This window comes from Oreochromis niloticus, linkage group LG20 (genome assembly GCF_001858045.2).
Source record: "Oreochromis niloticus isolate F11D_XX linkage group LG20, O_niloticus_UMD_NMBU, whole genome shotgun sequence".
Classification (NCBI taxonomy): domain Eukaryota; kingdom Metazoa; phylum Chordata; class Actinopteri; order Cichliformes; family Cichlidae; genus Oreochromis; species Oreochromis niloticus.
In genome coordinates, this window is record NC_031984.2 from 15,324,083 (window position 1) to 15,347,004 (window position 22,922).

Sequence of the window (22,922 nt, forward strand, 5' to 3'; positions counted from 1 at the left end):
GGACAGAGTCGAGACAGATCGGGTCAGTTTGATGGAAAAATTAATTACTATGTAGATATACAGAATCTGGGGGGTTTAATAAATCATTTGACTGAACGCAGCTTTTTCCCCACTGTCGGGTCTGTTGTGCTGATCAAAGTGATTCTGACAAAGGGGGCAAAGGAGCGGGAACACTATGAAAACTGCACTGCTGTTGAGCTGACTTAATGCAGCCCACTTCAAATATTGCAATTACATTGTTTGTCTTCACTGGATTGGTCATTCATCATGCATGTCAAACCTCCCCCCCCTCTGGCGGGTCTCCCTTAATTGCTACTGTGTGCGCACCGGTAAAAGAGACGAGAGAAGGCACATTTGCCTCTCATTAATCTGAGTGGCTAAAAGGTTATTGATTCCTCAGAGTGGTGATGACTTCCCAAACAAATCACTTCCCAAACACACGCCAGCTAGATGCATCTCTGCACTAATGGAAAACATAATGGGAAAATAACTCAAATATATAATATACAGTCCCATTGGCTTGAGTGTTCTCTCTGCTGAGAGCAGATTAGACAATGACACGAGTTTTATTGCATTCCAAAATACATTATCACTTTTGTTTTGCTTTCATTACCTGCACCCTTGGCCATTAGTGACAATATTCAGCAGAGCCAAAGCTCGGGGCAACAGCTCAAGTGCAGGGTGTCAAGGCTCAGGCGACAGGGTTATGCTGCCAAATATATTGCGAGTGGGCCAGACAGTGATGAAGTACTTGTAGTAAGTGAGTGTGCAGGAAGTTTAACAGTGGCTGACGTATAGGCAGAAGTACACAACACACACACACGCGCGCACACACACACAAACACAATGTCCTCCCTCCATTTTACATTCCTTTCCTGAGAAGTAAGCAGCCTGTTCCACAATGTCTGATCTGTCACACAGCGACCTGGTTGGTCTGCCTGGCTATTATTGGCTCAGCAGTTTATTTAGAAGGGGAGAGATACACAGAGAGTGGCCAGCCTAGAGAGCAACTCTAGAAACAATGCTCCCTACAGAGCTCAAATCACAGATAAGATCTCTACCCCACTGAGACTAAAAATCATGGGCCTTTTACACCAGCTCGCACACACACATCTGTGTGTGAACAACCTGAAAAAAAGAACAAAAAAAAAAAAATCTGATAATTAAACTTTAGGGCTTTTTTAAAAGCAGTTATTTTAATAAACAGTAATGTTACACAATGCTCGTCGTCCTCACTTGTAAGTGGCCTATATTTTGTTGGTTTCCTGCTGAGGCAGTCGTTTAAAAGGACACAAGAAGAGGGATGGGATGGCAAAGGTGCAGCCATTTTTCTTCTGGCTAAATCTTCCTTCCACCGCAGAACTACAGTACACTGCTGACTGGGTGTAAGCAGTTTCTGAATACATCTGTGTGTGCGTGCAACTCTCCTTCGGCGTTCAGTGTGCGAGCACAGAGCAGGATTGTGAGGCCGGAGTGTGGCCGGCCTGGGCTGAAGAGGCTCAGTCATAGCTGTAAGTCCTCTCTTCTGGAACAATGGTTGAAGCTTACAGCTGTCCCTGTCACGTATAGCACTGGACTCTCTCATACCTCTGATGCATTGTGCTGCTCGCCATGCGGGGGGTTTACATGGGGGAAGAAACGCCTTCAGGCATTTTAGAAATGTTGTTTCAGGGATGTGGCTATATCCTACACAGTTAAGCGAACCCTTGAGTAACTAGTCCAGTTCTTCCTTTTTTCTTGTTTTCAACAAAGACAGCAGAGTTAAAGTTATTTTTATTCCCTTTTTTATTGCTAAAACACACACCTAGAGGAGTATTTCGACACCGCCATGTGGCTAAATACTCAGTAGCTTTTATTACTCTATGGTTCAAAGAGTGTTTTATTCCTGCTTCAGTCACTTCATCAGCGCCTTTTTTTAAAGAAATTTAAACTCCAGCCTTATGGTTGAATTTTCAGAGCAACATTTCATTATTGTGAATAGTCATGATTCAGGATAATTAAATGTTCAATTATAAATGACCTCATTACAATTTCAACTTTCAACCCCCCACACCACCCCACCCACACACACACCCACCCACACACACACACACACCCACACATACACACACACAAATATCCCAGAGCAGGCCATCTGACCAAAATGACCAAACTAATAGTGAATGTGAAGACAAATGTGTGTCTTGCATTTTCATCTCTCAGATTGGAGAGGCATTTCATCAAACCCTGGTGGAGGCTAAGTGGAAAGGGAAAGGATCTTTGTCTGTTTCCTTATTGGCTGTTTTGACAGCAGACAGCTTCTAAGTAGGTCAGGGAACATGAGAGGATTTACTGAACACTCACGGGAGTCCCTCTAAGACATTGCAACTGCAGCCGAGACAATAATGCGAAAGGATCCATATCAGCTCAAAATCCCTTTAACCTTGGGTTAGTCCGAGGTTAAAATAACGCGGATAATTAGTAAGTCTCAAGCATTTCTCTCGTCTCTTTTGAAGTCACGCCAGACGTCTTTGCAGTCGCAGCCAGTCACCTGCTTCGGTGCTGCGTACATGTGAGCTGAGCGCCGACTTCCTGTTGTTTTTGCTGTTGCTCAAATGGGGCAATATAAACAACATAAAGAACAAAAACACAAAGATCGACTTGCTTTTCCTTACATCATTGGGAATAAGCAGCTCCTGAGACGTCTGAGAGTTTGAGTCCATGCCTGATAAGAGAGAAAATACACGCATCAACTGAATAAAACTGAATTGAAATATCATTCGGCTCTTTTAGTTAGCAGAGCCATACAAAAACACCATTGAGATAGAGGAGAAACCCTTTCAGCTGCAAACTGCCAGATATAGTAAAGCATTTAATTTCCATTTTAATGGGCTGATGTTTAACACGGCACTCATTCTTTTCTTTCCCCTAGTTCTCTGACTGCGCACAACATATCGTTTCACTTAATAGTTTCTCTCTCACACTAGGAGATATAAGAAAGCTACAAAGCCCCCCTCTCCTCGCTTCTAATTGACAAAAGCTCACAATCAGCGCAGATAAAAACAGCTGGCATTTATTTCTGATGTCTAAACACAGGTTAGCAATCTGCAATTAAGAAAGCAATGATTAAAATGCTTGAATACACACCGGGTATGACAGCTGAAGCCGGCTGGGCAATAGGACTCAGGCCTTGCTGCACTGAGAGCTGATGTAGCTTGGCCAGCTTTAAAACAAAGAGGAAGAACCTGATTGTACACAAAACCATAAACTATTCATGTAATATTAAATTTTTAACACATCCATCAAATGGTCATACCTCTGAGTGTGGAATGCCATATTGGTTTTGCAAAGTGTAGGCCTGAAAAAGAGCATCGTACATTAGGTAAATTACAGCAATAAAAACGTCGCACACAAGCAATAAATCTGCAGCCGCTTAATGGAAGTGCTTCGCTGTCAATGTGTGCCTTTTTCTGATAAGGAAAATTAAATGATAATAAGAGAACCAACTGATCGCACTTTTACCAAAAACACCCAAAAAACTAAATTCACTTGTATTGATTCAAGCAATGCAAACACTCTGCATCCATCATGAGCAATATAATTTGTCTGTTTGTCAAGAAAAATCACATAAAAGTGCTCAGCCAAAGATCCTGAAAGATGGTGAAGAATGAACAAACGAAGAAGCCATTAAATGTAGGATACCAGCCACTGACCTTGGTGGATGACAGTGCAGTGCTTTCCTTTGGGGACTTTCTAGTTTTTGTTTTGTTCGCCCACATTTAGAAATATCTACTCCTGAGACGTCTACCTGCATCCCAGTACTGAGGAGGCCAGTAGGATTTGACTTGTGGTGCTCAGTGCATTAAGATGACTTATAAAACATTCATCAGGACATATCTATATGGGGAGTGTACCTTTACTCTTGGTAGCCCACAGGATTACATAAGGACTACTTCATCAGTTTTAATCATTTATATTAAAAATTGTGGTTGACTATTGTGAGAAGCTGACACAGAGTTAAGAAATACAAGACTTCTAAAGGCATGGACCTAGCTGAGATTGCCTTTACCTCTTCATTGTTTGGCTTTTTCAGTCTCCACTGCTCTCCTAATAAAACTAGTTTTTCCACCCTCTCTTTTGAATGTATTAAAACCCAATATGAAGCAAAATACTGAAGTGGAACCTTCTCATTGCCACAAACTTGCTTGCACATTTTGTGAAAGGGACAAAATACAGAAATGACCAGTGGGCATTATTATAAACAAAAAAGGAATATGAATGAATGTTTTACTCATTATGAGAGCACATTTCTAAACAAATGCAATCTAAAATGTAATCTACTTTGGTTGCCAAAAAGCCATTTACAGACAGAAAAACGACAGTATCCCGACGTGCTGGCAAACCTCCAGCAAAGTCTCATGAACCAGCGATTGCATATAACAGGAAATTTAAACAGAGTAGTTTAATTTTGAGGAAAGATTACGCCGTAAACACTCCTGTCAACTCCAATAAAGTTTTAAAGAAAATCTGCATTATAACCAGATTTTACAGCTGGGCTCTCTGAGAAACAGAAGTACGGCATTATTTTTTTTTTTTTTTGGCAACACTACTGAGACATGTCAGGAAAGCTTTTAAAATTAAGTGCGTTTTTGAGCTCTGGGACCTCAAACAGAAGATTAGGGTTAAAGGCAACGGTTTAACTGCTTTAAACTGCACAAAGATTCCTTTTCTCTACATTGCAGCAGTGTGATAACAGGCACCTGAAACCTGAAATGTCTTAAAACCAGGGCAAGAAAACATATATGGAAGATAACCACTGAAGGTAAGTCAAAATTATTATTATTTTTTTACTTGATTTGTGTGAAATGATCCTTTAAACAATTAGCTAAACCCAAGTATTTCTTACAGAAATATTTTTTGTGAAATCCTAACAATACTAAATGTAAAAGTCAACCATAACCAACTGAAATAATAACATATGATCATTAATATTTCACCAGTGTAAAGCTTTCTTCTTCCCATTTTCATCTATCTATCTATCTATCTATGGGATGCTGTGCAGCCCTCCCTCAGTATAGTTACGGCTCGACCAGACAGCACTTAGCTTAACTCAATTCTGCCTGACGCCAGTGGTCTGGCTGCTATTACCAGTTCATCCTATAAGGTCATAAACTGGAGAGGCGAGCTCATCTTTACAATGGATCAATACATTAGAGGCTCTATTTATATAGGGAAGCATACACAAACCACAAATTCACTGCAATAATCCTACCAGCTAGAGCACAAGTCATTTCATTTGGGGACTCTTTATATTTCATGAGCCACATTTAGACTTCGTTTAAGTCCGGGGCTTTTTTGTCAAAGGTTATTGTTTCCTTTCTGACATGACAGTATCTGCTACTGCTGTCATGGGAGGAATATTCCTAAAGCCGCAATGTTTCTGGAGCAGAGCGAGGCAGGACTAAAAAAGAGATGGCAGAGCTGTGGTGGAGGTGGTGGTGGTGCTGTGTGTGATGGCATCGTGTTTCAGGAGGGGTTATAGCTCTTATGACAGGCCAGAACAATAGCTGCAGCTTACACTCAGCTGTTGTTTTTAATACCTCATGCCATATGATGGAGTGTGTAACTCTGGGCATACCACACAACCCCTCTGCTCACTCACCACGCAGACCATCGCAGCCCTGACACTAATTTGTGCGCTCCACATTGGAATCCAAGACCTGTGTTTGAATCCTGGAGAGATTTTTTTTCTGTTCGTATTATTGTCCAGTTACCTGCTGGAGGTCCAGGCCACCCTGTGCGACTGAGTACAGAGGGTGGGGTGCAAATTCTGATGCCTCAAACACCTACAAAAACACAAGAGAAAAGGAGACGAGAAAAAAATAAAAATATGTCCTGGAGCTTATTACCCAAATATTTCATGTTTTGCAAGTTCTGCCATTATTTTTGAATTGACAGTGATGACTTGTGGGTGTCTGTGCTTACCAGCTGAAACCTTTACTGGTAAATATGATGCAAAAATAATGAGTAGAAAAAAAAAATCACATTTCTTTTTTTATCTTTGGCTTTAGCTATAGAAATTAGGCCTGAGATGGGCTCTCAAGGCTCCATTTCTGACACCTTGCCACACCTAACAGGCTTATAGGCTATGACTCATCCACAGACCCTTTCCCATTCCACTTCATTTTCTCCTCTGACAAATTATACAAACATCCCTTATCACACCACTGCCTTCATTAAAGATATCTCCGAGCGACCAGGATCACGCCCCGGGTTTAATTTGATAGCCTATTATGAAGAATATCAAAAACACAAAGCCATTCCATAAATTGACCGTAGTCTGTGGCTGCACAAACTGTGTAGGAACTGCTGACAGCTATGCAGAATATCTGGCTGCTGTAGCCAGAGGAGACGGCAGGTCTCCAGTCTCACTTGCTAATCTTGTGACTCGCTCCATGGGAGGGTGGATATCTGTCCCTTCTCAAACAGCAGCATATATACAGTACTTCTCAATCCCACCCTCATGCATACACATAAAAGAACTGATCCCCCACTGAGGACCCTCTGCATGAGTCTTGTTTCAACACCGGGGTTAGCGTCCAAGGTTGTCTAAGATCCAAAACATCCAAGCGAAGAACAATGCAGTGAATGGAAACACCTCCACACACTTTCCAATAACCATTATGCTTTAAACAATCATATATATCCATGCAATGCAGACCCGAATGCTAATTCAGCCTTTCTTAGACTATAATGGCACAGAGAGAGTGGCAACCTTTAAGATTAACAAACAAAGCCAGCATCTAGGTGGTAAAAAAAATAGTGTTTCTCTTTGTGGTAGGGTTAATGAGGGTTACCGATATAGGAATTTCAAGACTATAGCGATTCCTGGTGATTTAAAAATCTGATATTTTTATTCTTTCAGACGCACACAACACAAACAGATTTCCCTAACATTTGTTATCTGTACATATTTATTTACTCGTCTGGGCTGCTGGTTGTTTGCGGTGCTTCAAACTTGCAGAGTCGCCTCTGGTGGATAAACTATGTAACATCAACACTCGTAATGTGGTTGAAGGGTGTTTCTCCAATTATCTATTCTTTATTTAAATGCAGATGTTCACCACTTTGGTTCAGACTCAGATGTTCATTTTCCACACATCCTAGTAACTTGAATTTTCCTCTTGCACCACTGTGATGACATTTTTCTCTCATAGCAAAATAACTTGACAACAGTTATTTCATTTATGAGGAATCATGGAAGACTGTGCCTGGTTTCTCACCATCAGGTCACATTTTAATCTGGCCCAGTACTTCTAGACCCTCAGTCCCTCCCCCTCAAATATCATGAGTGTTTTAGACTAAATAGGACATTTTAGTATGTTAAACTGAGAGGATAAAAGGATATGTCGCACTGAATCTTGCTACCCTGCATTGTGATAGACTTGCTAGTCATGAAAATTTGTTTCCTGTTCCCATAGAAACAAATTCATTAACTTTTTGCTAATTCAACTCCTGGTGTAACCCCCAGTAAAGCTACTATATCTGTAAAGGTGGATTCACCCCATCTTTTGAGAATCACTGTGCTACTCTATCACAGAAAAGTTAACCAGTGTGTGAGGTAAAATCTTATTTTCTCACCTGGTTTCCTGCGATGAGGAGAGCAGCTGGTGAGGGGCTTGGTCGATAGGGGATGGTTGCACCCTTTGGGGGAGACTAAGGAGTCAAAAATAGGCCATGAGGTCAGAGAATGCAAGATAAGCTTTTTACCATGAATAAATCTTTTAGACATGGATAAGCTTTACACAGCTAGTCTGAAATAAAATCAGCGATGGCGCCGAAGCCTGAAAAATGAAGTGCAAATGGTGTTAAACTCCCTGCAACATTAAAACACAATAACAGTTAATGATGAGCTAAACTGCTAATGACAGTGACATTATTCCCAGCCTTATTTTTCTTTTGATAATATTAGTCATTCATTGAATAAATGAAGTAGTCTAGTGAGCACTTTTTGTGGATAATAGCTTTGAGCTTTAGTGTGTGTCACAGCTCAAGGCTTTGCTATGGTTCGCCCTCTGGATAAATCAACCATCCACTGACATTTGAAGATAAAATTCTTCAAACACCAAAAAGAAAAGGAGATTATGCACTGAACATGACACTGTATATCTTATCAAGTAACTGCAGTGTTGGCAATACTGTTTTGGGGTTGAAAATGTAGAGCAGTCACAGCAATTTTTTTTTTTTTGTATAACTTTGCATAATTTAAATCTTTGAGCCAAAAGCAAGGCGCCACTGGTACAGAATCCTAATGAAACTCGCAAGCCTTTGAAGAAAGCCCTGGAAAACTGGATCAAACTAGCAATTAGTCAGTCAGGTCCAGCTGCGATGCTAAAACAAAAAGGACTTGTGCACTCCCATGAACACACAGGGTGAAACTGTGCTTGGGGTTGTTTTCCTCTCATCTCCTCCTCGGTTTTCTCAAGAGAGCTGTTGTCTAAAGGTGGACAGATTTCGCTGCAGGCCTGTTAGTTTTCTGTTAGCTGACTAGTGCCCTCTGCGAGAATGCTGTCCTCTGACCTGAGAGAGGCACCTTTCGACTTTATCCAATGTCTTGCGAGGCGAATTACAGAAGGTTCAAACAATAGAGAAACTGAGCATTTTCTGTGCTGCATTTAAGGGTTTACCCTGCTTAAAAATGCATTCATTTCTGCTCCAGTGAAACAGACAATAACAGACAGCATGCTAATGAAATAAAAGCATGCATGTGAGCTGCAGGAGCAGAGCAATGACAAAATATCAGCAAGGTGTGGGTGCATGGAGGAAAGAGAGGAATGGTATACTTCCTACCTCCAGGATTACTGTGCAGATGAGCTTGACACACTGGATTACCGAGTCCTGATTCCCAGATATCGTCACCCCTCGCTCAGTTGAGTTGGGTAGCAAATCCCCTGCCACCTGTATCTGAGCTCCGGTGCTCTGCAAATGATAGGGTTTTTAGAAAAAAAAAACATAGCTTGATCCTAAAGATAAGTTGAGTTGCGATTACACTGCCACAGCTTCTTTTTGTCCCCCTCTGAGCTGGATTTGCTGACATTATATTTCTCCATCTCTACTGAAAACCAGCTGCACTGCGGCGTGCTAAACGTCAAATCGCGACAAATACAACATCCACTTCTCCAATTACAAGATGCCACACTCCTAACTGTAGCTGATGTATCACTAATACAGCATGCCTGACGGCAAAGAGTGCCGGTTGAGTTAAAACTTTTTAAGCTTTATCTACACTCGCTGATATCGACCTATTTCTGGAGGCGATCGTTGAAACACACAAATCACCATTGTCTCTGTAACTGATGGGTCCTGTGGCAACCAAACAAAACAACAGAAACAAGTTTAGGATATGAACAAGACAACGGAATCCATCTAACCACAGAAAATCACCTGGATGCCATTACTGGGGAAGGTTAAGCTAAAATGAGCGACATTCTATTTGTAGATTGGTACAGAGCTTCAGTTAAGGAGTCAGATGTCTCTGGCAATGGATCTGATACGTTTAATCCTAACGTTTCAACTGGGCCTGAATGCAGTCAGGAGTTTTTCCTGTTGTCACTGCTGAGTCACGGCCTATGTCGTGTTAAGTAAATATATCTGGGCTTGACTGCTTCATCAATTTTCTGCACTTATGGTCAAACTTCACAACCCAAAAAGTAAATTGTTCATATTAACAGTGTTCACTTGTGTTTTTAGGTGAAACGCACCAAGAGCTATCAGATGCATTGCTATTAAACTACAGAAAAAATTTCACTCTGGTGACTTCCTCTGTTTTCACAGAACATTTTGAGGTGAACATTTTGTATCTCTAATATTTTGTTTTATGATCGAATACAAACAAAACTAACTGGGTCAGCTACATTCAAATGGCAAAACTGGGTTCATGTTTTCAGTAACTAATATCATTTTCTCTGAGTTGGTGCTCATGATATCAAATTGATCCTCACAGTGAAGCTAACACAGGCGTTAGTCGTAATAACTGAATATAAATTGCTGTTTATTCGACATATGAATGCAATTACCCTCCAAATCAAGATGCAATACAATGCTAATGTATAATGCTTTTTTAGTTGTAAGTATGTAAAAAACAAAACAAACCAAACGTTTTTTTGAGAATTCAGATTTTTTTTTAAAGTTTGTAATACCTGAACATATTTTTTTATCAATACATGTATGAAAACTGTAACTGAAAATAACCGAGTACAATGATTTTTCTGAAGTTGTAGACTTTTCATAAAAACTGTGTAGTGTCTGTATCTTAACTTTAGTGATGTAACAGCAAATATAAAAATTTCTTTACCACACTGAATTATTCATAACTTCTACATATGCCATGCATATGATATTCCTGCAGGCATAATAATATCATATGCATGGTGTGCCTGAATTTTTTCTATATAACAGTAAATGATTTACATCATGTGGCTTATACGCAACACATTAATATGCATGAAAGAGAAACATTTTGATATGTTTTACCCAATCAACTTTAAATTATTTATTTAAAATTTATCTGCATACAAAAATAAAGAAAATAAGTTTATTGGATTGCAACAGCTGGTAAGTGTAACAGCCATTCTAATTTATTATTTGTGAAAATGCCACAAAATTTTACACCTTATTTAAGAAAATGATAAAGTAGCAGAAAAAATTATTAAAAAATTGTTTAAAAAAACGATCAAATTTTTTGCCAATAATTTACAGCTATTGGCTGTTTGCCTTTGGCTGACAGGTCCTCAGATTCTTATCAGCTTCAGTTGCTCTGTGTTTATTGCTAATTAGCAGAAAATAGATAAAATAGAAATTCTAACTATAATGTTTTTTTCATTAAATATGCCAACCTGTTATCACTAGTTGCAGCTAATTACACACACAGGACAAATTTGATCGCTATGTATCTGTTCTTATTGAAGTATCATACTTGAACTGTAAATGCAGCAATTCTAAATTAGAGTTTCTACTATATAAAATGCATGTGGGCAATTATGCAGCCTGCTAAAAACCAGAAAAAAATCTAGAAAAACATACCACTCCCTTCTAGGTACAGCTTCTTTTCTAGGAGATTCATACTGTCAAATATTTCAAATATGAACCTTTCTGTGAAGTGTGGGCATGGAGCATGGACTGGATTTGTGTTCTGGGTGCTCACCTCCCTGATCTCCTTTATCTTGGCCCCTCCCTTCCCGATGAGGGAGCCACACTGGCTGGCAGGGATGACCAGCCGGAGGGTAACCGGTGGCTTGGAGCTGATGGTGCCGTTGGCCACCAGTGCAGTTAAGTCCTGGAGGGAGATTTAGAAAAATAGCAAAAATGGTTTTGAGAGTCAACAGTAAAGCATAAGAAGGAAGAGAGGGTCTAAGAGTATGGGTCAAGGTAGACAAAGATTGAACGCAGCTCATTTTACCAGTCAGTTTTGGATTCATAGCATCATTAGCATTACATCTCAGTCTAAAACTATGACACCAGTGCAGACAATATAATCATGGTTTGGGCTGGACCAGTTATAGTGCAGCCAAACATAATTACTGCTGCATCAACAGGAATCCAACAACAGAAAAAGCCAGTGGGATCCACACAGGAAGTGTCAGGTGTGAGGCAGATAGAGTAAAGAGCAATCCATCATCTGCACCTTATTAACCTCCGTCTCTGCGTCTCTATGTTCCTGTATTGGGGTGGAGCAAAGTCCTGGAGATCTTTTTTAAAAGAGTTAAATCGTTAGATTAGGCATGAAAAAATGTTTTGTTCTTTTGTAGATTTAATAATGTTTCAGGGAAATGTAATGTGAGGATATGTTTTTCTTTTTTGTTTGTTTGTTCATTTAGCATTCTTGAAACTCAAGTTTTAAAATAAATCAGTGATTCCTTGAGAAATATCCTTATTTACCTCAGGACTTCACTTTTGAACATAGTTCAGGTTATTATTTTAAAATTTCAAGTTAATAATTTGAAATTCTGAGGCAATAACCCAAAACCTGGTCTTGCAAAAAATGTTTTTTTCTTTTTTTCTTCCATACATCCCCATTTCCTTTCCTTGCTGTAGATGACAGCTCAGTTGTTTCCTTAAGGAAACAATATCACCTGTTAAACATTCAAACTTTTAGAGTAAATGCGTTCATATGCCTTTCTTTTCAACATGCGTTGCTTTGAAACTGAGCAGAAACTGGATTTTGAGACTGAGTTGATGAGTGTTTTTATAGTGCAGGTAGCAAAACATCCATCTGATCTGCTGTGGGTGGAGATCGAGGTTTTAATTAATGAACAGTGTCTCTCTGTGAAGCTTTGAAATGTAAATATGCTTCCCATCAGAGTTCAACCAACAGCAAATCTGACAGAATGCAAAACATGCAGCTCGACTTGAATGGTTTGCACTCGGGCCAGTCGGTAAAATCAGCAGAGTTTCCCGTAAAAGGGGACAGCATGTGTGTGTAGCCTTATGGGACTTTACTCATGAAGGAAACTGTATAATATGTCTAATATCACTCAACTTTAAAATTTGAAAAGCATATTCTGGTGTGCCTCTTGTGAATCTCTGCTCCGCGTCTATATTTATCGAGGCAGATCGGGCTCTCTGACGTCTCGTCTCATTAGAAGATGCACACACGGCTCATCTGTACAATCACAAGACTCTCGGCGTCATTCTCTTGATTTGATCTAAAAATACGAGCCACATCTTAACAAGTGTGAACGTTTTGATACTTTCCATAGAGAAGAGAGGCTCTTAAAGCAAAATTGGTGGAATTAAGATGGCTGGTTATACAAGCGCCGCTCACACAAAGGGTTCCTCAGCTTAAATCCCCAAAGCATATTGTGCTGCTGGTGGGGTAAGGGCTCCAATACAGAGAGATTATGTGGCTTTTATGCATGCTGTGCTTCAACACCTGAAAACAAATTACATGTATGAAAGTGTAGCGAATTTCCTGATCATTAGATCACTGCATTTGCATAAATGTGGCAGCAGCTGGGGAAAACATGAGCTATAAATCACGTGAGCACAAAACTCACACAACTGATCACCAGCCAAATTGGGAATGAGTGAGGTCGAGCCGCTCTGTAATCACAAACTGTTGAGACAGAAACAAAAGCGTATACTAATAGTCAGTGCCCCAAATTTATACTATTTCCCTTTGGTTTTAATTAAAAGTGTCAGACATACAATAACTCAGCTATGGTGGAAGCAGTGCACAGTGGGTCAGCCAACATGTTGCCATGGAAACGCAGGCGTTTCAGGGTGAGTGTGAAAGATCTTTAATGAATACTGCACTGTGCTCCCAGCCAGAGTATGTTTACTGAAGGCTGCCGACCTGAGCAGAGAGCACCTGTTCGTATCGGCTGTGACGCTAAATCACAGCGAAGGCGGCCCTCATTCCACCATATTAATTAGCAATGTGATGGACAGCCACCTTGGGGATTAATAGCATGTAGAAACTGCCATAACTCACCTATAGATGACGAAAAGTGTACGACACATTCTCATTAATGAGTACAAATTAGTAACATTTTCCTCTTTTAGTACCCGGACGGTTCATAGCACTCCAGAAAAGCATAAAGAAAATAACAGGAAAGAAATAAAAATGACAGATGCAATCCAACAGCTTGCTGCACGTCATTTATAATGACATTCTTGCAAAGGTCTGAATGGTTTCGCAACAGCAGTTACATCCACCTATTCAAAATTTTCATCTGCAGAGTAATCTAATATGAAAGCACATCAAGAGCTATGCAATATAGTCAGGTTTTTTTTTTTCCTTCCATCACTGCAGTTTAGAGTATAATCGATAGCGATAAAAGCACATTAGTGGTAAATCAGAGATGAAGCACAGGAAATGATTTCTTGTACTAATGTGGCAAAATGGCTTCTTTCACTTTTTCCAGGTTCAACAAACAAGATGTTATGGCTTCACTAAGAATTAGACAACTTCAAAAGGCAAACTGCATTTCATCCCGGCTGGTCTCCTACATGACAAACCTTCATATGCATGCAACTATTGTAAAATAAATACATGAGCTCATTTCACCTGAGTGTTACAGCAATGAATAACAGGCCTCATTTTGGCTTACAGACCTCTTAATATATACATAGTGCTGTATTACCCCAACAAAGCGCTTGGCTGTCAGAGAGCAGGCTCATTTTGGTTCAGCTGACAGAAACAACTTCGCCTTAAACCTTTCTTTTATGACAATAGTTACGGCCGGACCAGGTGTCTGTAAAACTCCCTGCTGCTAAGACTGCTGGGAGACTTCCCACGATGCACTGAAGATTCTCCTCCTCTCCCTTCGTTTCACTCCCTGTCTTTATAAGCTGCAACTGCATATCATAACTTTGTCTTCTTATTCCCGTAGTTTATGTTTTGTCCAGTTTTTTTGTTTTCTCTCTTTGCGCTTCTTATAATATACTATATACTAAAACTCCTTAAGAAAATGATGGCTATAACTCAGCAGTATATAAATAAAAGTGAAGTAAAAATACCTCCTCCAGTTTGTACGTGATCATGGTAAAAGCTCTGAAGACACTGTCTGTGGAGCCGGTGATGGTGATGATCCTTTCAGGACAGGATCCCTCTGAAATGTTGACTCGTGCGCTGCTCTGTTGAACCAGAAGTCAGCAGGTTATTTAAATTTCAGTAAAGGAATAGTTGGAAAATAAGTCCTTTTGCATTTGTTCTGTATGACAGTTGGAGGTGCGATGCTATATTTAAGGTTATATACGTAGTCATGGTAACTTAGTGTAGTGTAACTTGTGAAGAGGAGCAGGCCTGTTCCAGCTTTTTGGACAGCCTGGAGACACTTTAGTGATTGCCCCATTTCCACTTTTTGACGCTAATCTTCACACAAATTTATTGGAAACAGGGAAGATAGAGCTGGCCTAGCAAATGCCTGTAGCACACTGTGTCCCATTTATGTAATACATAAAATAAAGTATAAAAATATGCTGAACTTTTTACCTTTGGTCGCTGTATCCCCATAGTTAACATACAAACACAAATAACATACCCTTCCTCTTTTCTTACTCTTGACAACTAAAAATAAGATACACATTTCCCCAAATTTCAGCTCGTTCTTCTTGGTCTGTTCTAAAGAGGCAGTACAGCTCATACTTTTAGAGAAAGTAGAGTGATAATGACATAACAGTGACATGAGAAGGTGACACTGTTTCTGCCCTCGTCTTCTTCCATTTTGTATGCTGGCATTTCTGGGTAAAGTCACATGAGCGGACACAGGACTGTGTTCTGACCGCTGGGACATTTTCTCCAGTCAGCCCACTGACTCATTCCCCCCACTGTGACTGTAAGGCCCAGTGAGGACTGACAGGATGAGGCTCATGTAATTGGGAAGTAACAAAAGGCCAGAACTGCCAAGCTAGATGGATGGATGAATGGATGACTACCACTAGTGAGAGGTTTGTCCGGCAGCTCTGCCGAGCCGCCTTGTCCCATGACCTCACTATTCTTCTGTTTATCCGTATGCCTCATAAAGTACGACATAAAACCTTAGCAGCAAGAGAAAGAATCAAATGTGCTGTAAAGTGTCAGCCTAATTACTTTCTAATACAAAGAGTTATCCAAGCGGCATTAGTTTGGCTGCACCCTTGAGATTTATAAAGAGGGAATCGAGGAGCAGACATAGAAAAAAGGAAGTTGTTTTAAGCAGGAAAAAGAAATAGAAAAGAAAATTGAGAGAGAGAGAGCAGCTAGATGAGGTGCAGCGAAGGGAAGAGAGGGAGGATTTAAATTGAAAAGGTGCTGTTATTGCCCAAAAGGCAATTCGGACAATGCACCTGTTCTGTATGCTTTTCAGACTCAAACCTCCAAAACAAGGAGAGAGAACTGAGCTGTATTATTATTACATGCAACTGCCAGAAAGCCTGACCAGTATTAGACGGCCTCTTGAGATTAAATTATGTTTTCTCTGGAGATGAACATACTGAGGGCCTAAAATAACAGAGATCTAGTGGCTTCATGTCTTGATGTAAAAGAAGGACAGAGTGGTGCACGGTAACAGCTAGTCACATCAGAGAAGCTGCATTCACTAGTCTCAAATGACACAAAAACATAATAATTAACAAAGCAGAATGCTAAAAAATTCAATTAAATGTCTGAATGGTGATCGAAATCATGGACACTGTACCTCTTCCCGTATTCGTTTCACAGTCTCTCCTTTCTGAAAAAAGACAAAACGAAGGACAGCTTTAAACAGATGCAAATGTGCTTCAGTTCACCAAACTGTTACATCACATTGTTAGGCAAAATCTGCCATTTCTAACCACGTTAGATGGAAATTGCTCAGAAAAAAAAAGTATTGATAAGGCTTCAGTCTGCAGTGTATGCAGCGATGTTGTCATTTGCACTAATTTTGCAAAAACATATCAAATATACAGCATGTGAGCATATGAAGGAAATGTACACCTGCTGTAACGGCTGTGCTCGCAGCGCGTGTGAAGAACTCCTGCCAGCGACAATAACATTCTGTCAGACTTGTGTCACACTGCAGCACATCCTCCGCTGATTTTTTGATTGCTTCGTCTCCCCTCTGCTACTTTATTTTGGCTAAACTCCATCCAACCTGTCATACCTCTGTTCACACTTTCGTGCAGCAACTGAGGACCACTTTCTTTCACCAGTACCAAAAGCAATGTCATCTCACACCTCGGCAAACACTGTTGTTTATGATCTGGGGAAACGTATTACTTGGAGTCTATTGTGACTGTGCTGTTGGTGTTCTATTGATGGGAAAAGGATGAGAGGTTTTCCCAAAGAGATAGGAAGGGGAAAAAAAGGCTGGAGGGTGGAGCAGTTATTATTTAGACAACTTATTAGCCCGAGTACTTCAGACAATGTGCCTCCCACTCTGTCGAGCTGCACAGCATGCCCCATACTCAAACGCTTTCACCCCCTTCCTTTTTTACATTTTCTGTTTTCTGAAATATCAACTTTCGCAATGCATTGCACATCCATTGTAAAATCCTTCTTTCCAGCACTTCACAGTTTTCTATATTCCTCTATTTTTCTTCTTTCATCCATTGTGATGCCTTTTGTAGGTGCATAAGGCTTGATAGTAGGGGCTACTGAAGCAACACCGTCTCAATAGGCATTTCCTAGCAGACACTAAAAGTGCCCACAAGGGGCCAACTGTAATGCAGTATGTCTTTGGAGCTCAGTTTCAACAGGAGGCTTGCAGTCGGTGCTCCAATGTTTTTGTTTGATGGATTACTATGGTGCTTTGTGAAAGGTGGGGGAGGTCTTAAGAGGGTTGGTTGAAGACAATTACATTTAGGATGGGAATATTCAGAACAGCAAGTCTTTGTTACAGAGCTTTGTGTTGTGGTGATTCAAAACAAAATCAAGGCAGAGGGAAATTATTCTGCAGATGCTTTGAATGATGGAAAATGGCTACTGAGTTATATAAAAGCAACACATCACCCATATATGATAAATCATTGGCTTCTTTAATGATTATTACCTTTATATATGCATGTATGTTTACGAGTAGAATTAAAAATAGGAATTCTCACCTTTCCTATGATGCTGCCAACCTCCTGAATGCAAAGAGATGAAGATGATAGAGCATAAATAGAAGACAGGGAAAAGGCAAAAACTGATCACCCTCATAGTAACTGTTTATTTTTAGCATGTACGATTGTGAAAAAGAACATTTTCACAGGACTCTATGTGCACCTGTGATAAACTAAGTACACCCCATGATTCAGTAGCTTGTAGAATCACCTTTAGCAGCAATAACTTAAAGTAATCGTTTTCTGTGTGACTTTATTTGTTTAGGATTTTTGGCATTATTGTAATTGCAACGCCTTGATTTTTTTTCCAGCCATTTCGCCGTGACCCTGTTTCTGCCGAGCTTTAACGGCCTCTGTTTCACCCTTTGAAACCATCTTGACTGTCAGTGACTCCAAGATGACCAGTACCTCTGGCTGCAGGACCTGGCCATCATGTTTGTGCTCATAGGCTTTGTTTGGTTCTTGACACATGCGGCTTGTAGTTTCTCTAAGCATTGCACGGTCTGACTTTAGGGTGAATTTGCTGGGACGCCCACTCCTGTAAAGACTGTGGTATTGTGTTAACACACAGCTGAATCCTGGAGGCCAGCAAGCTGCCAGAACTTGTGCTTTTATAGAGGTGCTCACTCTTTGTCATAATCAATTAATCAAATGCATTTGATTATCAGTGCCTGGCTGCTGTTTGCCCTCTCAATTCCCGTGGAAACAGTGAGGGTGTGCTTAGTTTTTCGCAGGCCTGCCTATCACATAATCCTGCGAAAGCTTTTTCTTTTTCACATGACTGTGATGTGTGAGGCTGTGACAAATCTTGTGCTTGAAAATGCCTTGAGTGCTGAAGCATGCGTGCATTCATTCATAAACAACCTTTCCATGCATGAGCAGTCGTAGTGTGAGGGTCACTCCCAAGCCCCCGTCGCCAAAGTCCTGCTCACAGTTCATGGTGATGTGGGAGTGGCACTCAGGGAGACGCATGAACAAGGCTCATTCGCTGGTCACACAGTCAAGCGAAGGCCAGCACTCGTTCTCTGGTTGTCCGAGATCGTTCAGTGCTGCTCTGGGGAGAGGACAGAATTCAGAAAATATGATTCTTAATTATTTCTGTGTCTGTAACATTTCCTTCCTACCACGCATATGCTCATGCATACACTATTGTTTCTAGCTCATGGATTTCTGCACAAACATTATAAATACTTGAAGAGAAAAATTAATTCAGCAACATCATTCACTGAGCGCTATGTGGCACTATTATAACTAATGGTGTTCTCATTCATTTCTGGGAAATTGGATGCTTGTGCTGTATCTAACTCTACTGTTTACTAAACGATAATTCTGGGAGATCAAAAAAATTCAGATAAATGAGGACAAATCAAAGCGGAAATCAAACACATTTGTGACACGGAAGAGCTTTCAGGCAGGCAGAATGTAATTGTGAACATCTCGGTGAGAAACTTGTTCATTAGTTCAAGTCGATGTAATATCGATGGCGAAATTCATAACAAAGTCCTAATGAACACCACTGTGCATGCAGGGTATTGACCAGAAGCACCAGCAGTGTCAGCGATGCTGCATCTCATCATAGCTTTGGGATTGGAAGAGACTGTGGGTGGCCATCGATGACTAACTGTGTCTTCATTACCTGACAAGCAGTTTCTCTCACAGCGAGCTGAGTGACTTTTAAAATTGGATGTAACAAAGAAAAAAAAAAGAGTGTAGCAGGAGATTCATGCAAAGTTAATCAAATTCCATTTGTAACAGTTTTCATAAAATGGAAAATGTTTGGGGCTTCTTTGGGGATCTGATTTTATCTGCTCCATCACACTCGGATGGAGAAAAAAAAAGTGTTATGGCGAAGCGGAGCAGAATTTATACACAGACAGCAAATTGGATGCATCTGTAGTCATCCCAGGATGACATTGTGGCAGCAGCTTTGTGCATGCCAGTTATGTGACAAACCGAATGATGATTAATGCCCGAGTCACCTGGATGCTTACAGTCTTAACATGACGTGCATAATTAGTTCACTGAGTCATTTTTGCTTCCTCTTGTTATTTTTTTTATATATTTCCTTACATTTGTCAGCATGGAGAGCAGAAGTGCATGTACAAGGGTGAAAGATGTGGATTGCTGCATCTAAATTAAACAGTTTTATAACTTTCCAGTTTCCAATTTTTTAACAAAGTTAGCAACAATATTTTTTTAGTCTAAACTAACTAGCTAAGGTTGGCATCACTTACCAATCAATAAATTAATAATTGGTGTAAAATGTTGAAAATTGTGAAAAATGTTGATTACAATATCACAGCAAGAAGAAATTGGATTAAATTTTTTATTTTATCCTTGGTGATTAGTATAATAACACTTTGGCTAAAACCTAATGTCAACTAGCGAGCATCCTCAAGAGGAAAATGGCAGGCTTTAATGTTTCCAAGTTAATCATCTTAGATGGATGTGTTAGCAGGCTATATACTAATTAGCACTAATCCCCAGCTATAGCTGAGGCTGATGTCATTATTGTTACTGCAGTATTCTTAAAGGTTCAATAAATGAGATTATGAATATTGATACAGCAGCACATGGCTCTTTGCTATGTAGATATGAATTAGTAAAGTAATGATCTCTTAGCAAATAGTGAAGTCACATTCATAAAGAGGCTACTTCAGCGAGAGGCTGCTCACTGCACATGACATTGGCTTAGTTCCACCTCTAGGGCAAGCCCCATCCCCACCCTAACCCTAACCACACAGACCCATTTGGCTCTGCAGTGAGCGCCATTTGAGACCAGGAGCCCTGCTGTTAAACCGTCCCTGTGTTTTGTTTTGTTTTAAGAGAAAAATTAAAAGAGGTAATAAAGGCAGAAAGGTGGAGCACAGTTCAAAGCATTCAGCCAACTCAGTCCCCCACGAAAAAATGGTAACAGAGAAAAAATTAATTAATGTATTTATATATCACCCAACTTAAGTGCACTTGTTTTATCTCAGCTCAGAGAGTCTTGAGAGTCTTCACTAGGGTTTTATTGCTCTGCTTTACTCTCTGTTTTACAATGTGTGTGCCTCCTCTGTGAAGGAGTAGAGTTAGCTTAATTAACTTATCACCATCTTCCCCTAATCTCTACAGAAAAAATACATAAAAACAATGCTTCCCAACCATCCTGCAAAACAGCGAGTATTGCTGAGAAGAAACTCCCAAAAACAAGCTTGGTGATGGTGGCGGGGTGGCAAATGGCAGCAATAACCAACTTGGAACAGACGGTAATAGCAACAATCGACCCCTTGGATAATAAAGTAGGCTCAAACCACAACCAGCTGCATAAAATGATTCTTTGTGGGGCTTCATAGCACATAACAAATAAAGCTCAAAGTTATAATAAAGAGGTTTTTTTAAACACTGTCTCTAGATGATGAATATTTCCAAAGTGTAAATATTATTTTCTCTATTCTGTGATCTACTATAGAGCTACATTTATGCTTACCAATTTCACCCATATCAATATATCTGTGCTCCTATCTTCCTTAGAAGTTATACAACTACTTCTGTGGTCCAGTGGACTAAAGAATTCGATACTTTTGACCCTACAGTAGAAAACCTTTTCAGCAGCAGTGAGCATTTATTATGTGGTTCAGAAATGGTTATAATTTTCTTTATGAATGTCATTAAGAGTAACAAAATTATCTCCTTTGACTCTTTATTTGAAAAGTAAAAAATTTTCTATGAAAAATTCAAATGTCCCTTCAAAGCAGTCCTGTAGACAGTTGCTAAAGATCAAACCAAAAACCTTAAAGGTCCTTTTTTAAACCTGTAAGACAAAATCCAACACATTAATCATGCAATACTAACTCAGACAAAAGATGCCTGAAAACAATGCCACTTGGGATCTCATTATTAGCTACATCTACATGCCAAATTCACTAGTTTCTCTGAGCATTAACTGCCAAAAAAGGTTCTGAATCTGTAATTCTAGTTATCCAAGAAGACACCAATCACAAGCAACAATGGGCCATAAGTTAAGGTAATCTAATTTCATTAAAACAAATATTTAGACCTCAGTCTTTGAACTACACAACACCAGTGATCCTAACACTTATATGGCAACAACTGCTGTGTCACGCAGATCAAATGATTTGGGATTTAATATTTTACAGAGTGTTTTCTTTTCTTCACTGATTATTGCTTAAGTGTAAACAACTTGTAATTTATATATACACCTTAATCTCAATGCACTGTAAAGCTGTTATTTTCTATTTTGCTTTTGTTATCTTTCTTTATTGCAAGGAGGCAAACAATTGTTACTAAGTTTAATTGTGTGAGCATCGCCTCTAAAACAGCCCAGGGTTACTTTTGCAGTAACGGGAGGCTACATGGACCCATTAGCTCAACTAAGTTTTGAAAAACAAATGAAGAAAAAAAAGCAATGCATAAATGTATAAATAATGATGTTTGAGAGTTTTATATAATTTAATAATAATTTAGCAGTATGCACTTTCACATGACTGATAGTTAACCATTTGAGGTCTACGCCATCATAACGCTAACCCTGCACTTTGGCATGTCGATATCAACCATCGCTAGCAAAATGGTGCTTTGCAATATCAAAGTAAAACAAACACCTGAATCCTAAAATATCTGCTGAGGTGATCTGAAGTATAATACTAAGTGTGATTCAGAACATTTGAGCTTTTTTAGGTATTATTTTACATAGTTTAAAGGTACCAGTATGACATCATAGAAAATCTAAAATCCTTCTGTGACATTTACAGTAAAATGTGTCCACAGCATAGAAAATATAAGCATGATTATTTTGTTGGCTTCAATCTATTTTCTTAAATGTATCAAACTGTCAATAAAATTCACATAACTGAACTGTTAGGATTAAACTGGAATATAGTTTAAAATCTGCACTTTCAATACGAGTTCTCTCTGAGACTGCTGCATCTTTGGAGTCAAGCATGTTCATTGACTCCAAAGGTTTAAAAAGCTTTTTTATTTTAAAATTAGTTCAAGTGAGGTGGTGCTGGTGAAGGTCGACAAGCCTGTGGGCAGACAGAAAAGGTTGGGAACCTCTAATAAAGCATCTTTTAAATTACTTTTGATTTAAATTATGCTTTTCCAATATCTAAGGTCTACACTTGGCAGTGGAATCGTGTATTGTCATGGACCTTACTAACAGCTTGTATTGATGTTGATGTTGATGTAGTCATTACTACATTACTACATCACTTTAGGCGTGCTCACTAGTCATAGGTCTGATTGTTTTAGTCACCAAACACCTGCTTCAGCTTGGTCTTAACTACACAAGTGTAGCTGAAATTAAACCTTTGCTACTGTATCTTAAGTAGTTCTGAAGCTGTGACAACATTTGTCCACAAACAGGCAGACAAACACCT

General features: G+C 39.6%; 1 protein-coding gene across 2 annotated transcripts in view; it reads right to left on the minus strand.

Annotated features, from left to right (window-relative positions):
• Positions 1-22,922, minus strand: part of LOC100695192 (poly(rC)-binding protein 4) — a 34,574-nt gene that overhangs the window by 2,466 nt on the left and 9,186 nt on the right. The window contains exons 2-12 of one of the 2 annotated variants that reach the window (XM_003439020.5): positions 18,406-18,590; positions 17,542-17,565; positions 16,158-16,190; positions 14,500-14,616; positions 11,183-11,314; positions 8,830-8,958; positions 7,621-7,695; positions 5,754-5,825; positions 3,296-3,337; positions 3,127-3,202; positions 2,655-2,704 (exon numbers count right to left, since the gene is read on the minus strand). In XM_003439020.5, the coding sequence (XP_003439068.2) occupies positions 2,655-2,704; positions 3,127-3,202; positions 3,296-3,337; positions 5,754-5,825; positions 7,621-7,695; positions 8,830-8,958; positions 11,183-11,314; positions 14,500-14,616; positions 16,158-16,190; positions 17,542-17,565; positions 18,406-18,513 (858 nt within the window). In that variant the 5' untranslated portion in view covers positions 18,514-18,590. Of the gene's footprint in view, positions 1-2,654; positions 2,705-3,126; positions 3,203-3,295; positions 3,338-5,753; positions 5,826-7,620; positions 7,696-8,829; positions 8,959-11,182; positions 11,315-14,499; positions 14,617-16,157; positions 16,191-17,541; positions 17,566-18,405; positions 18,596-22,922 lie in introns of both variants that reach the window. The other variant, XM_005448775.4, reaches the window with a different exon arrangement.